This window comes from Phallusia mammillata, chromosome 2 (assembly GCF_965637545.1).
Source record: "Phallusia mammillata chromosome 2, kaPhaMamm4.hap1.1, whole genome shotgun sequence".
Lineage (NCBI taxonomy): Eukaryota > Metazoa > Chordata > Ascidiacea > Phlebobranchia > Ascidiidae > Phallusia > Phallusia mammillata.
Genome location: NC_137253.1, coordinates 12,472,699 through 12,484,841, shown reverse-complemented (window position 1 = coordinate 12,484,841; position 12,143 = coordinate 12,472,699). Strand labels below are relative to the sequence as shown.

Sequence of the window (12,143 nt, the reverse complement as noted above, 5' to 3'; positions counted from 1 at the left end):
AAAACTCCAAACTTAAGACCCTAACCCTAACCCTACCTCAACCTTTAATGCAGTAGGCTATGTTATTGCTACATATTTTAGTCCACCCTTGCTACCCCTAGAATTCGTAGGCTACTCATGTACCCAGTGCCGGATTAACCATTAGGCAAAGTAGGCACGTGCCTACAGGCCACTTTAAATCAGTAGAATGATTTGGCAACACTGATAATTCTATTTTTTTTTGGCAATCCTGATTTTCGGGCCACTTATAAATTGTGCCTACAGGCCACCAGACCCTTAATCCGGCACTGCATGTAGGCCTACCCCTGTGGCTGTTCTGGTTCAGAGTCAGTGGTGGAACTTAGCCGGTTCGCACCGGTTCTATAGAACCGTCTTACGAAATATTATGAGATCAGCGAACCGGTTAGCATTACAGGTTAGGCCTACTGTCAATGGACTTTTTGTAAGAGACCCGGCTGAATAATACAACTTTTGTGATAGAACCGACAGACACAAAAATTGAATCCCACCACTGTTCAGAATACACTTTTTTCTAGATTTGACAAAGATTGCATTATCGTAACAGACTGTTTTATCGCTTAAATCCAGTTTTTTGAAATTTCAAGCGTTAAAAAGGGTTAGGGGAGGTAACGATAGGCCTAATTAACCCGCAAAAAATTGTCATTTTTTTGCGATGTTGATTGCTTTTCCAAACAAATACTGACAGAACGGGACCCCGATCAAAATTTGCTGCATTGGAGAGTTCCAACAACATGATTAGAGTTGAAAGCTATCAAAGGGGAAAAAATAGAGGACTGCAATTTTTTGTTTTGAACCGCTGCTGTCGACCCCTGGCATGAGATAACGTTCAAGTAAACACTAACATTGTCAATTTGTTACAACTCATTTTATTGTCGACAAATTGTTCGCAACAAACATTTGACAAATGACAAGTTTAAATGCTCATTCCTTCATTTCAGTTTCTCATATTTCTGGTGATCCATCCACGGCAATCAGCAATCTGCGCGACAAATACCAACAGACAACATTTAAAGACTTTTAGTACCCCTTCAATATTATGTAAGAATTTCTTGTAATAAACCCACCTTTGTGTAGACTGCAGGCAAGCCCTGACCACAAACAGTTGTTCCGTATGAAACTATGCCGTGCACGTAGTATTGGTTGTCTGAATGTCGACAGACCATTGGACCGCCGCTGTCACCCTGGATAAACATTATTAATAAGTTTTTTTTCATTCATTTATGCAAATTTCTATTAGCAAAATAGCTTACCTCGCAAGAATCTTCACCGAGATTATAAGCTCCACAAAACCGTGTTTGGCAACCACTCACTGTACGAAGATTGTACTTTGCCTCGTTACTCTCAGTGAAAATTTGGCAAATTTTTTTCGACATAAAATGGGTTACTAGCTTTCTATGGGTATCAGATGTACTTCCCGAGGCTACAAAAGATAAGTTTCTTTTTTATCGAAAATATCATTTTTTTACTCATAAAAGCTACAAAAAGGCGCAAAAATAGATATTGGGAAATTTACTGTTTTACTATAAAATGCCACATATTTGCACACTCTTATTATTCAGCACAATCAAACTATTCTTGAGAATAATTACGTACAATAGTAACTCTTTGTTTTATTGTGTAAAATCAGTAAGCTTTGCTGCAGAAATGTGTTTGAGGTTTTAATATAAAACAGCTATTTAGAATCCATATTTATGTTTTTAAAATGTCAAACACTTTTCTGTTGAGAGCATTGTAAACTTTAAAAAAGCCTAAACCCTTGACAAAGAGTATTTTCATCTTTCAAGTCCTATACACAGAAAATAAACGTGCGGCTCCGACACTAAAAATGGTTGAGAACCACTCTTTTGGGTAGACTGTTCTTACCAGTAGTTTTTCCCCAACCCAAAGTGTAACATTGGCCTGCTGGGAAATTTGGTGTAGGAGAGTTGCATCCTCCAGGTGCCACCAAGTTTGCTAGACCAACGTACTGGTTGAGTGTAGCTGCCCTTGACAACTGTTACAATAATATGCAAGTTTGGTTTGTTTTACGCAGGTTATCAACTTTATTCGATTTAAAATGGAAAACAGGAACTCTTTGACTGCCAACAACAACTTTGCAGTTACGTTTATAGCAATATGTAACGGTTAATTTTGTAAAAAAATAACAAACAAAATTTAGAAAATATTGCACTCCTTGTATGTTATGTATCGATCTATTTTATTAACTCAAATAATTTGAAAACGTTTCAAAAGTTTGCTTTGAAAAGTTTTCGAAAAAGTTTTTCATTGACGCACAACAACAAAATTTTGACTTGTACCCAGTTTTAAAGCAAATCGAGATCGTCATTACTAACCTTAACTAGTGCTATGTCAAATAAGAAGCTAACGCGGTCAAATCTCGCGTGTAGTACGAGTCTTATTATATTGAAGTTTTGTTCGTTCGGTGATGTTATAGATTGAGAGTATTCTCCCAATCTCACTCCGTAAAGGTTTCGGTCGACCCTTGAAAATAACATGTGATGTTCTTGTTTATGGAGCTTTCAAAGGTATAGTGGAAAATTATTTATACGCAGTAAAGCCTCTTAAACTCTACATAAAACAGTAAACCTGGTTTGACTTACGTTCCGAAGCAGTGAGCGGCCGTTAGCACCCATTGATTGCTGATGAGCGATCCTCCGCATATAAAGACAATAGGATGCCCAGTCGGTTTCTCATATATGTAAGCCATAAACGGCCAATCCCCCTCGACAGTTGCTGATCCACCTAAAAAAGCAAGAATCGTACTTTGCGTGAGAATTTTTTTTACAATTTGTAATCATTTTAATACTGACCTAAAATTCTTGCCCCTGGAGCACCCATGCTTGTACCTAAAAAAGACTCAATTATTCATCTCACAATAAATGAATGAATAAACAACCAACAAATAATGTACAAACCTGACACGACATAAGCGCAAAGTAAAAATACGCCCAACACATTGAGCAAGATTATGCTTTGTTTATATGCTTGTTGTTTCATCTTTACTGATAGTTTTTGCAGATTCGAGTTATTACTACAGTGTAGAGGTTTATTATTTGTTTGTTTTTGCAAAAGCTGCAAAATATTATCCTACGTTTAATTTTAATTGATTGAACGTTGTACACATAGGGCCTATGTCATAGGCAGTACACTGGTTCAAATAAAAGACGTGTAAAAACCAACCAACTTTATTTCGTATACGTTTCTTGCTACACACATCCATTATATAGGGTCTTACCGTAATTAAATAGCAAAGGAACAGCTTTGCATGCAAATGTCCAGTACCAAGTGTAGCAAAACATGTTTTCGTCGAGTTCGGATGTGTTTATACGTGTTGAGGCGGCACAGTCAAGCATTAAAAACCGGTAGACAAAATAAATCAATGTACAATAGAGCGATGATGTTTGCGATAACATGTAGAGAAAATGTGAAGCGTGATAAAATTTCAGCAAAAATTTACATGTACTGATGTACTCTACACGTTGTTAAAGCCAATTCAAGGATTTGTTGAGATTAATACTTACTTTACAGAATCTTCGTTGGGATAGGCTAAAACGAAACCCATGATTTTGCCCTCAAGCAAGTAGTTAAACTCTGTTATACGATCTTTTTGAGATAAATTTGAATCAGTTTGATACCTATCACACAATAGCCGTTGTTTATTTGATTGTGTTGTTGTTTCAAATATTCGTGTAAATTCGGTCACCACCTGGCTATACTAACTTATTTAATTCAGGAAAAAAGATTGGAAAACACGGTGTCAAATAATATGATGGTAAATGCTATATAAACGTCAAAAAAAAAATATTAATATTATTACCAGGGTTGTCATACCGTTCTTATTTCTAAGATTTGTCTTTATTGTAAAGGGCAAAGTCTTAGAAAAATTGATTGTCGTTATTTCTAAAAAATGTCCTTGTTTTTGACTTAAGTCTTTATTTTGTCTTATTTTCGACAATTATAAGTCAAATCCCAGTAAAACTAGAGAACTGTCGTGAGATGCACGAAGTATTTCTACAAACTAAGAGTTGAGTGTGCTGGAACAGATTGTTTCTGGCAAAATATTGTATGTGTTATGTCATGGCTCGTATAAATGCAACCATATATGGATAAACACATGTGCCTGTTATTTACATATGTTTCATTATGATAATAAGCTCGCACATGTTTACATTTTTACAAAATATAATCATTTGTTTTTTCCATAATCAAACACATGCATAAAAACACAAGAAAAATAATCAATATGTAATAATATGCTCTAGATCAGGGGTGGGGAACCTGCGGCCTAAAGGCCACATGCGGCCTTTTAGGGCATGCGGTGCGGCCTTCAACGCAAAAATACATTTTAGGATCTTGATACTGCATGCTGCACCCGCCGAAGAAAAATATACGAAATTGTATTTTTTGTGGATTTTGTCTTATCTCCCATTACTATTTGATAAGTTCTAGGGCAGCGGTGTTCACTTTCTGTGGGACTACCAAGAGCTCCTGGCTCTACAGTCTACACTTACTTGCGTTCTAAGCCTTGTCTGTGATGTCACAAGCTGCCCTTAGATCAGTGGTCTTCAACCTTTTTTGAAAGCGACCCCAATTTAAAAGAAAATTGAAACAGCATTTACACGCGACCCCATTTTTTCCGATGGGGGGTTAATGCCGAAACTGAAACTATTTTTAATGTAAATATGCCCGCTTAATTTTCAAGTAGACTTCAAATATTAGCATTCAGTGTGCATTGTTACGCTCAAATGTTAGAACCCAAAAGTTTTATTAAATTTGACCTTACCAGTTTGCAGAAATCAGTTAATTTATGTATTTTTCCCTATACCCGCTGTATTATTTTGGACTCAACAAGCCATTCATGAGTCTTTATCGCGTAACAATGGGTTGGATAACGTTTTTTTTATGGAGACTATTGCATCACAATGATTAGATTGTGACACGGGTACTAAGATGTAGTGCAAAACATGAGCAAAGGTTGCGAACTAGGACAAAACATGCCATTTTTTTGGTAAAGAACTTAAAAGCCGATAGACTGAATTAATAGCGACCCCAGAAAAAGTGTAGGCGACCCCACTTGGGGTCGCGACCCACAGGTTGAAGACCACTGCCTTAGATCATTGATATGCGTAAACAAGCGCATCTACTCGTGAAATAAATCCTGAATGTTGTAGTGAAGGTGGAAATGTAGTGGGAAGTTTATTTACCTTTATTCAGCTTGGAGCGTAATTCCCACGACTTTGCGAGAGAAAATTACACAACGACCATTCCGCAAATCAAAGAGTTTGAACACCACTGTCCTAGGCCTAGGAAATAGTCTATGCGGCCTACACAAGTGTCGATAAAACGTTGAGTGGCCTTTATGAACAAAAAGGTTCCCCACCCCTGCTCTAGATCAGGGCTTCTCAAACTGTGGGTCGCGAGCCCAATTGGGGTCGCGGAATAAAATTTTGGGGTCGCGAAACATTTTGCGTTATCATTTCAGTCACAATAAATGGTATACGTGCGTAGATTTATTGTTTGCACATCATTCCCGTGTAGAGGCTATACCGGGGATGTACAACCTTGCGGCCGTACAGAGACGAGTTTGTGCGGCCGTGAACATGTTTATTAGAATATATATGTACTGTCGGCCGTGACGTAACTAAAAACTCTTTTGCCAAAAATTTTGATTTTCAAACTGCTCTAAACACATTTTGTGGAACTTAAAAGAGTATTACCAGCCTAGTAGTCATATGTGCCAAACTTTTTATGCCCATTGTGTGCAAACAATGCGAAAAACCAGATACCACAAGCGTCACAATATAGATTATGACGTCATAAAAGCAAAGGCTGTCAATTTATGTATCAAGTTAGAAATTTATTTAGGCTTTTTAGGCGTCATTACATAGTGTCTTTATAAATAATATATACGTATTTCTTTACATCAGGAATTTTGAAACACAAGCAAGCAGGCAATAAGCGGCCGCTGGTGAAATAAAGATCTGATGTGATGCGGCCGTCGTAGCAAAAAGGTTGTGCACCCCTGGGCTATACCCATCAAGGGGTCGCGTAGACATTTCTGTTTTAAAATGGGGTCGCAGAGCAAGAAAGTTTGAGTAGCCCTGCTCTAGATACTCAAAAATGTACATTATGTGCATTTTAAATTTGACCAAACAGTGTGTTGTTTATTTCTTAGATGACAGAAAACTGTTTATCATATCTGTTACATCTTATTTGTCAGTAATTGCCGATTTCTATTGATTCCCGCCTTTCCTCACTTGTGTTGTAATCTATTGCGTTGTGTGACGTAATAATCGACTGCCAGTTTTGTGTGATAACGCAATGCGTAGTGATAACGCAAACGCATCATGGTTTAGTTCTTTTCGTTGCTGACTTCCGTGGAGCACGGTGTTGCGTCGGTTGAACTAGAAAAGGCTGTTTACTGTAGTGTTGACGATTATTGGTGAGTCACTTTGTACATATGGGTTAATGTCTCCCCAAGAGTGATTTATTATGATGAATGCAAACTTAACTGCACTGACCTAAAATGACATTCGCTTTGTAATAGTTGTACTGTACAGGTAGTTGGCTTTAGACAAGGTGCTTAAGTTGCATTTTTGTTTACGCAGTATTCCTGTTCTATCCTCACGTGAAGCGTGACTTATTTCTGTACTGTCGCCCAACATAGCTTGGTGAGGGCTGTGTGTGACGTCATAACGGCGCAATGTGGTGATTTATGTTATTGTAGGTTAGGTGTGTACCAGTAATTGATGCGAGTTGAATACTCTTGCTATTTACTCTCTCCGGTTACCACAACAGTTAGTGAGATTTGTGCTATATTTCTGCATTAAAAGCGCAGTGTGTTAATGTAATGCTTTACGCAGAAACCGTTTCCTATTCGTTTTCCATCGTCTCGTACTGTCCTCATTGTCCTGCGCTCAAAGAATTCGCCTAATAAGATCAGCAAAACACCTATCTGTGTGGACTGCTTGTTGGAAACTATTAGGAATCGCGTTTCTATTCTCTTCTCGTGTGACGTTCCGCGCTATAACCGGAGCGCGTTCACGGGACGTTACAATATCCACGAAACCTGCAATAATGCCTTCTGAAAGGGAATTTGACTTGCCTTCTGGCGTCACTGTCGACTGTTGTTGCGTCAGAGATTCACTGCTTGAAACAGATTGCTCGGGCACAGGCCAAACCATCTCATTAAAGCTCGCTTCTTCCTTCACAGTGGGTGATGTCACATTGTGTGTCGTACCAGCAAGTAAAGGCGACTTTTGTGACAAACCTGTTGGTGTGTGCTTTTGTGACGTCATTTTGCTTGCACCAAACAAGCCTGGTGATATTGTGTTGTGGGTTTTCTTCTGCTTTGGTAAAGTGATCTTCTTAGTGGCCCGTGCTGACCCATCGCTTGCTGCCGGCCTCTTTTTTTGTAGAACCTTCCAGTAAAGCGCGAATCTTGGCTTGATCTTGATTGTGCTCAAACCACTTACAAATAGAGCAATGTCGCCATCCAGCTTGGAAAATGCTGCGCTGTTTGTATTTCTCTAACCCAGTGGTTCTCAAACTTTTTCATAATTTTTTTTTAAAACGGTTTCTTTGCCATTATTTCGAGGGCTCGCGGTCCTTTAAGCCTGAATGTGTATTTCAGAAAAAACGAAAGTTGATTGCCGGATTTTAGCTAGAATGCAAACTTGCGCATAACAATGATCCAAAGATAGCTTGTGACATCACCGAAAAAGACAAAAAACGCGAATGTCAATATAAACAGAGCCATAGCTCCACCTAACCGAAATATAAATAAACTTAACGATCACTAAGATCAGGGGTGTCGATCTTTAATTTCATTGAAGGTTTTAAATGGTAACGCAAAGTTATTCAAGAGTCGCGCTGAAGGAATTTTAGTTTCCTTACATTTATGTTTAACATTCTCTATCGGCGTATCAACGCCTCAGTTCCAGAACGGATAGCAGAGTGAAGCATGAGATTTGTACGATTACAAACGACTGTTTAATCGGGTGCAAATTTATAATGCTCCTTTATTACAAAACAACAGGTAACAAACAAAGGTGACTGTTTGCGCATATTCCTAATGTTGATTTGTATTGTGACAAACATCATGAGGTGGTGTAATTTTGTGTAAATTGAGTTGGCTAGTCGCTAATTTTAATTTTCTAAATTCTTTTGCTGGTTGTAACCCAGAATATAAACAAAAGCTTTCAGAATACTACCCTGAAAGTGCCTTTTTTGCGTGAAACCATGGCTTTCATCTATCGCATATGGTCGGGGTAGGCGACGTAAACGGCCCGCCAAGCAAAATGTTACGGTCCGCAACCCTTTTGAAACTGGCTGGCCACACTTTGTGGTGGAACAACTTCTGTAGATTCTACTTGGTCTGTGCCTTTATGTGAGCCTATACGTCATTTTTTTATCACAATGTTCTTTCGAACAGCTCACCGTTCGTAAATTCAATTGTAAGTAACTTTGTTGCGATAGTGTTTTAAGTGGCCTAAATCAGGGGTCCGCAAATACACTTTAGTACGATCGACAAAAGAATATTCCAATACCCCAATGACAGAAAGCTAATAGTTAACACCATCTGCTAACATCAGGTGTTCTCAAGTCAACAATAATTCATTTGAATTCAGCAATCAGACCTTTTGCTGCCGTAGACTGGTTATTTACGTAACCCTGCTGTAAGGTGCTTTAACCTTTTGCCTCTCAGCATGCATCAGTCATCAAAAAAATTAACCCGGCTTTTCAGGCGGGTTTGGAAAACACAAAACAAATAACGTTAAGCTATAAAAACGCAAATGTGAATTAGTTCCAGTGTTATGTGTTATTATGAGAGATCGAAAATATGCGGTTTATAATGTGTATGTATTCATTCATGCCTAGTCACTACTACACCCCTGTGGCTGTTCTGGTTCAGAGCAGGCTATACACATCAGTTGAAGGGCGCTTTTCTAGATTTGACATCATCGTCGCGAGCTGTTATATCGCTTTAATCCAGTTTTTGTAATTGCAAATAAGCGTTATAGGGTTTAGGGAAGTTGACTGTAACCGTTTTTTTATTAATTTTTGCCGCGACTTGGCAAATCTTATAGTTTTAATCCGCTGTATCCCATACGTCCTCGAACCCTGGCCATAGGCGCCCGCACGTAGGGGCAAGAGGGGGTACTTGCCCTCTCCTGGAATTTCAAAGTACCGCAAAATTACAACATTTTCTCGAAAAACGTGTTGACTCAAAAACGATAATGTGCTCTAAGAAGGTAAGTGATATAGTCAAAGCAAATGTCTAAACAAGCGACGTTAACGATGTCTTTATTGTTTACGTATGTGGTGTCGTTTTCATAGCCTCTGCCGTTTTTATGTTGTTTAAACGGGCAAAATTGTTCATAGCGTGGCTGTATGGGGATTTTTCATCGTTGACGCAAATCTATTGCATATATTTTATGCCATGTGTATATAATTACTTGATATAGTAATCTATCCCTGCAAGTGTGTTTTTGTCAAAATTTGACCCCCCTCTGGAAAAAACTCTGCCGTCGCCCATGACCCTGGCATAAGGTAAAGTTCAAGGAAAAACTAACAATGTCAATTTTTACAACTTATTTTATTGTCAGTAAATCGTTTACAACAAACATTTGACCAACGATAAGTTTAAATGCGTATTTCTTCCCTTTAGTTTCTCATATTTCTGGTGATCCATCCACGGCAATCAGCGATCTGCGCGACAAATACCAACAGATAACATTTAAAGACTTTTACTACCCCTTCAATATTATGTAAGAATTTCTTGTAATACACCCACCTTTGTGTAGACTGCAGGTAAACCCTGACCACAAGGCTTTGTTCCGTATGAAACTATGCCGTGCACGTAGTATTGGTTGTCTGAATGTCGACAGACCATTGGACCGCCACTGTCACCCTGGATACACATTATTATCACTAAATTTACTCTTTCGTTTGTTCAATTGTCTATTATCAAAATAGCTTACCTCGCAAGAATCTTCACCAACATTGTAGGACCCGCAAAATCGTGCTTGGCAACCACTCACTGTACGACCACCGTACTTTGCCGAGTTGTTCACAGTGAAAAATGAGCAAACGTTTGTCGGCATTATATAGCTTACCAGCTTTCTAAGTGTGTCAGATGTACTTCCTGATGCTACAAAAAGAAACAAAAACGCTTTGAAGACAAACAGTTGTAGAATTAATCCATACATTATCATTATCCTTTTTATCGCACGTCTGAAACAACAAATCAAATCATTTTTTAAAATTCTTTTTAACGTTGCGCTGCTGGGTAGGCTACATCAATGTGTAACATTGGCCTGCTGCAAAGTTAGACGTAGGGGAATTGCACCCTCCAGGTGCCACTAAGATTGCTAGACCCACGTATCGGTTGATTGTAGCTGCCCTCGACAACTGTGACAATAATAATCAATTTATGTTTGTTCCATACGCTTAATTCCAAAATGCATTTATTTTAAAGAAAACTTAACAAGTCTTTAACGTGATAAGCTATAGCTAGTTCCGTTAGCAAGAAACGTTATTGCTTACCTTAACCAGTGCTATGTCAAATACGTAAGTATAGTGACGGTCAAATCTCGCATGTGTTACGAGTCTTGATATGTTAAAGTTCTGTTCGTTTGCTGAAGTGACTGATCTCGAGTATTCTCCCAATCTCACTCCGTATAAATTGCGGTCAGGTCTAAAAAAACGTAAAGTTGTTTTTGGTTGGAGCTTTTATGATGGTGTTCAGCCTACTACGGTAAAAAACAAACATAAACTTGACTTACGTTCCGAAGCAATGAGCAGCCGTTAGCACCCATTGGTTGCTGATGAGTGATCCTCCGCATATAAATCTATCGGTGTGTCCTGCTTTTCGCTCATATATGTAAGCCATAAAAGGCCAATCTCCCTTAGCAGTTGCTGATCCGCCTAAAACAGTGGTTCTTAACCGGTGGGAAATTTCCCACTAGTTAATGTTTTCGGAGGGAAATTATGTAAGCTTTCAAAGAGCAGACTCGGGCACGAGGGTCAAATCCGGCTTTGAATTAACCGTTGAAAGTTACTAACATTGATTTCATCAAGGTTTACAAGACACATTCAAATCTGTTACATCACAGAGAAGACTAAACCATCAATGACTTTGCTATTGTGCGCGAACAACAGCCTTTCCTTTGTTGATTGTGATGCAATAAATGACTAATGCAAGCAGAGCAGACTCTTTAGTCTTTAGGATTCCAAAAAGTTTAATCTCTCATAGAAGCACTTTTTAAACTAAAAAAGATTGCAGTATACCTTTAGGGTCCAGACCAAATCGCTCCACAAAATTATTTCATTTAAAGAATTTTTTTTGTTAACGTAGGGCACAAAACATGATTATAAAAATAACAGAGGGGGGAATTCGAAGTTGGTGATTGACTTTAGTGGGAAACTACAGCAAAAAGGTTAAGAACCACTGGCCTAAAACATAAGAAACGTACATTTTGCGTAAGATTTTTTTATAACTGGCAATCATTTTAATACGACCTAAAATTCTTGCCTCTGGAGCACCCATGCTTGTACCTAAAACAGACTTAATTGTTTCATCTCACGGCGATTAAAAAAGCAACCAAGAAAAAATGTGCAAACCTGACACTGCATGAGTGCAAAGTAAAAATATGCCGAACACATTGAGCAACATAATGCTTGGTTTATACGCTAGTTGTTTCATCTTTACTGATAGTTTTTGCAGACTCAGTTTATCGATGACGTTTATTTTTTACTTCCTTATATGTACTGCAAAAGATTTACCCTACGTTAGGTTTTTTTTCAAAAAATAAATAAAAATAAAATGACGTTTAAGACCTATTTCGACAGCAAACGTGTTCATCGTCGAAAACCTATCAGTTGCATTTCGTTATAACTGTTTCATGCCACACACATCCATTATATAGGAATTTGCCATAAATAAATAACAATGAGACAGCTTTGTAAGCAAATCTCAAGCTCCAAATGTAGCAAAACAAACATGTTTTCGTTAAGTTTAGACGCGTGTCGAAATGTTTAGGCGGCACAGACAAGCACTAAATCGTCAGTAGGCAAAGCATTAACAATGTGTTCTTTGACGATGGAGTGTTGCTGTTTGC

At 38.3% G+C, this 12,143-nt stretch overlaps 2 protein-coding genes across 3 annotated transcripts; both read right to left on the bottom strand.

Moving 5' to 3' along the window:
• Positions 1–871: 871 nt before the first annotated feature.
• LOC145215081 (trypsin I-P1-like) lies at positions 872–7,211 on the bottom strand. Its single transcript, XM_080083731.1, has 8 exons — positions 3,257–7,211; positions 2,832–2,867; positions 2,622–2,763; positions 2,355–2,502; positions 1,885–2,014; positions 1,272–1,441; positions 1,086–1,202; positions 872–1,000 (listed from the first exon to the last, which is right to left on the bottom strand). Exons 1-8 carry the CDS (start codon positions 3,432–3,434, stop codon positions 956–958), a joined length of 966 nt encoding a protein of 321 aa, XP_079939857.1. The 5' UTR covers positions 3,435–7,211; the 3' UTR covers positions 872–955.
• A 2,395-nt stretch (positions 7,212–9,606) lies between these two features.
• On the bottom strand, positions 9,607–11,290 carry LOC145214095 (chymotrypsin-like protease CTRL-1). Of its 2 annotated transcripts, none has more exons than XM_080082557.1 (5): positions 10,809–11,290; positions 10,570–10,720; positions 10,005–10,174; positions 9,818–9,934; positions 9,607–9,732 (listed from the first exon to the last, which is right to left on the bottom strand). In XM_080082557.1, exons 3-5 carry the CDS (start codon positions 10,125–10,127, stop codon positions 9,688–9,690), a joined length of 285 nt encoding a protein of 94 aa, XP_079938683.1. In that variant the 5' UTR covers positions 10,128–10,174; positions 10,570–10,720; positions 10,809–11,290; the 3' UTR covers positions 9,607–9,687. Both variants share the same exon structure in this region; 1 of them encodes a protein (XP_079938683.1).
• Between the last annotated feature and the right edge of the window lie 853 nt (positions 11,291–12,143).

What these genes read in the sequence shown, in the direction of transcription:
- LOC145214095 (XM_080082557.1), bottom strand. Translation starts at nt 10,127, where the DNA reads ATGCCGACAAACGTTTGCTCATTTTTCACTGTGAACAACTCGGCAAAG. An exon ending in TTGGTGAAGATTCTTGCGAG is followed by an intron (nt 9,935 to 10,004) that starts GTAAGCTATTTT and finishes ATGTGTATCCAG; the next exon opens with GGTGACAGTGGCGGTCCAAT. An exon ending in TACCTGCAGTCTACACAAAG is followed by an intron (nt 9,733 to 9,817) that starts GTGGGTGTATTA and finishes TTTGTCGCGCAG; the next exon opens with ATCGCTGATTGCCGTGGATG.
- LOC145215081 (XM_080083731.1), bottom strand. Translation starts at nt 3,434, where the DNA reads ATGTTATCGCAAACATCATCGCTCTATTGTACATTGATTTATTTTGTC. An exon ending in TCCTTTGCTATTTAATTACG is followed by an intron (nt 2,868 to 3,256) that starts GTAAGACCCTAT and finishes AGTCTTTTTTAG; the next exon opens with GTACAAGCATGGGTGCTCCA. An exon ending in TCGGTGAAGATTCTTGCGAG is followed by an intron (nt 1,203 to 1,271) that starts GTAAGCTATTTT and finishes ATGTTTATCCAG; the next exon opens with GGTGACAGCGGCGGTCCAAT.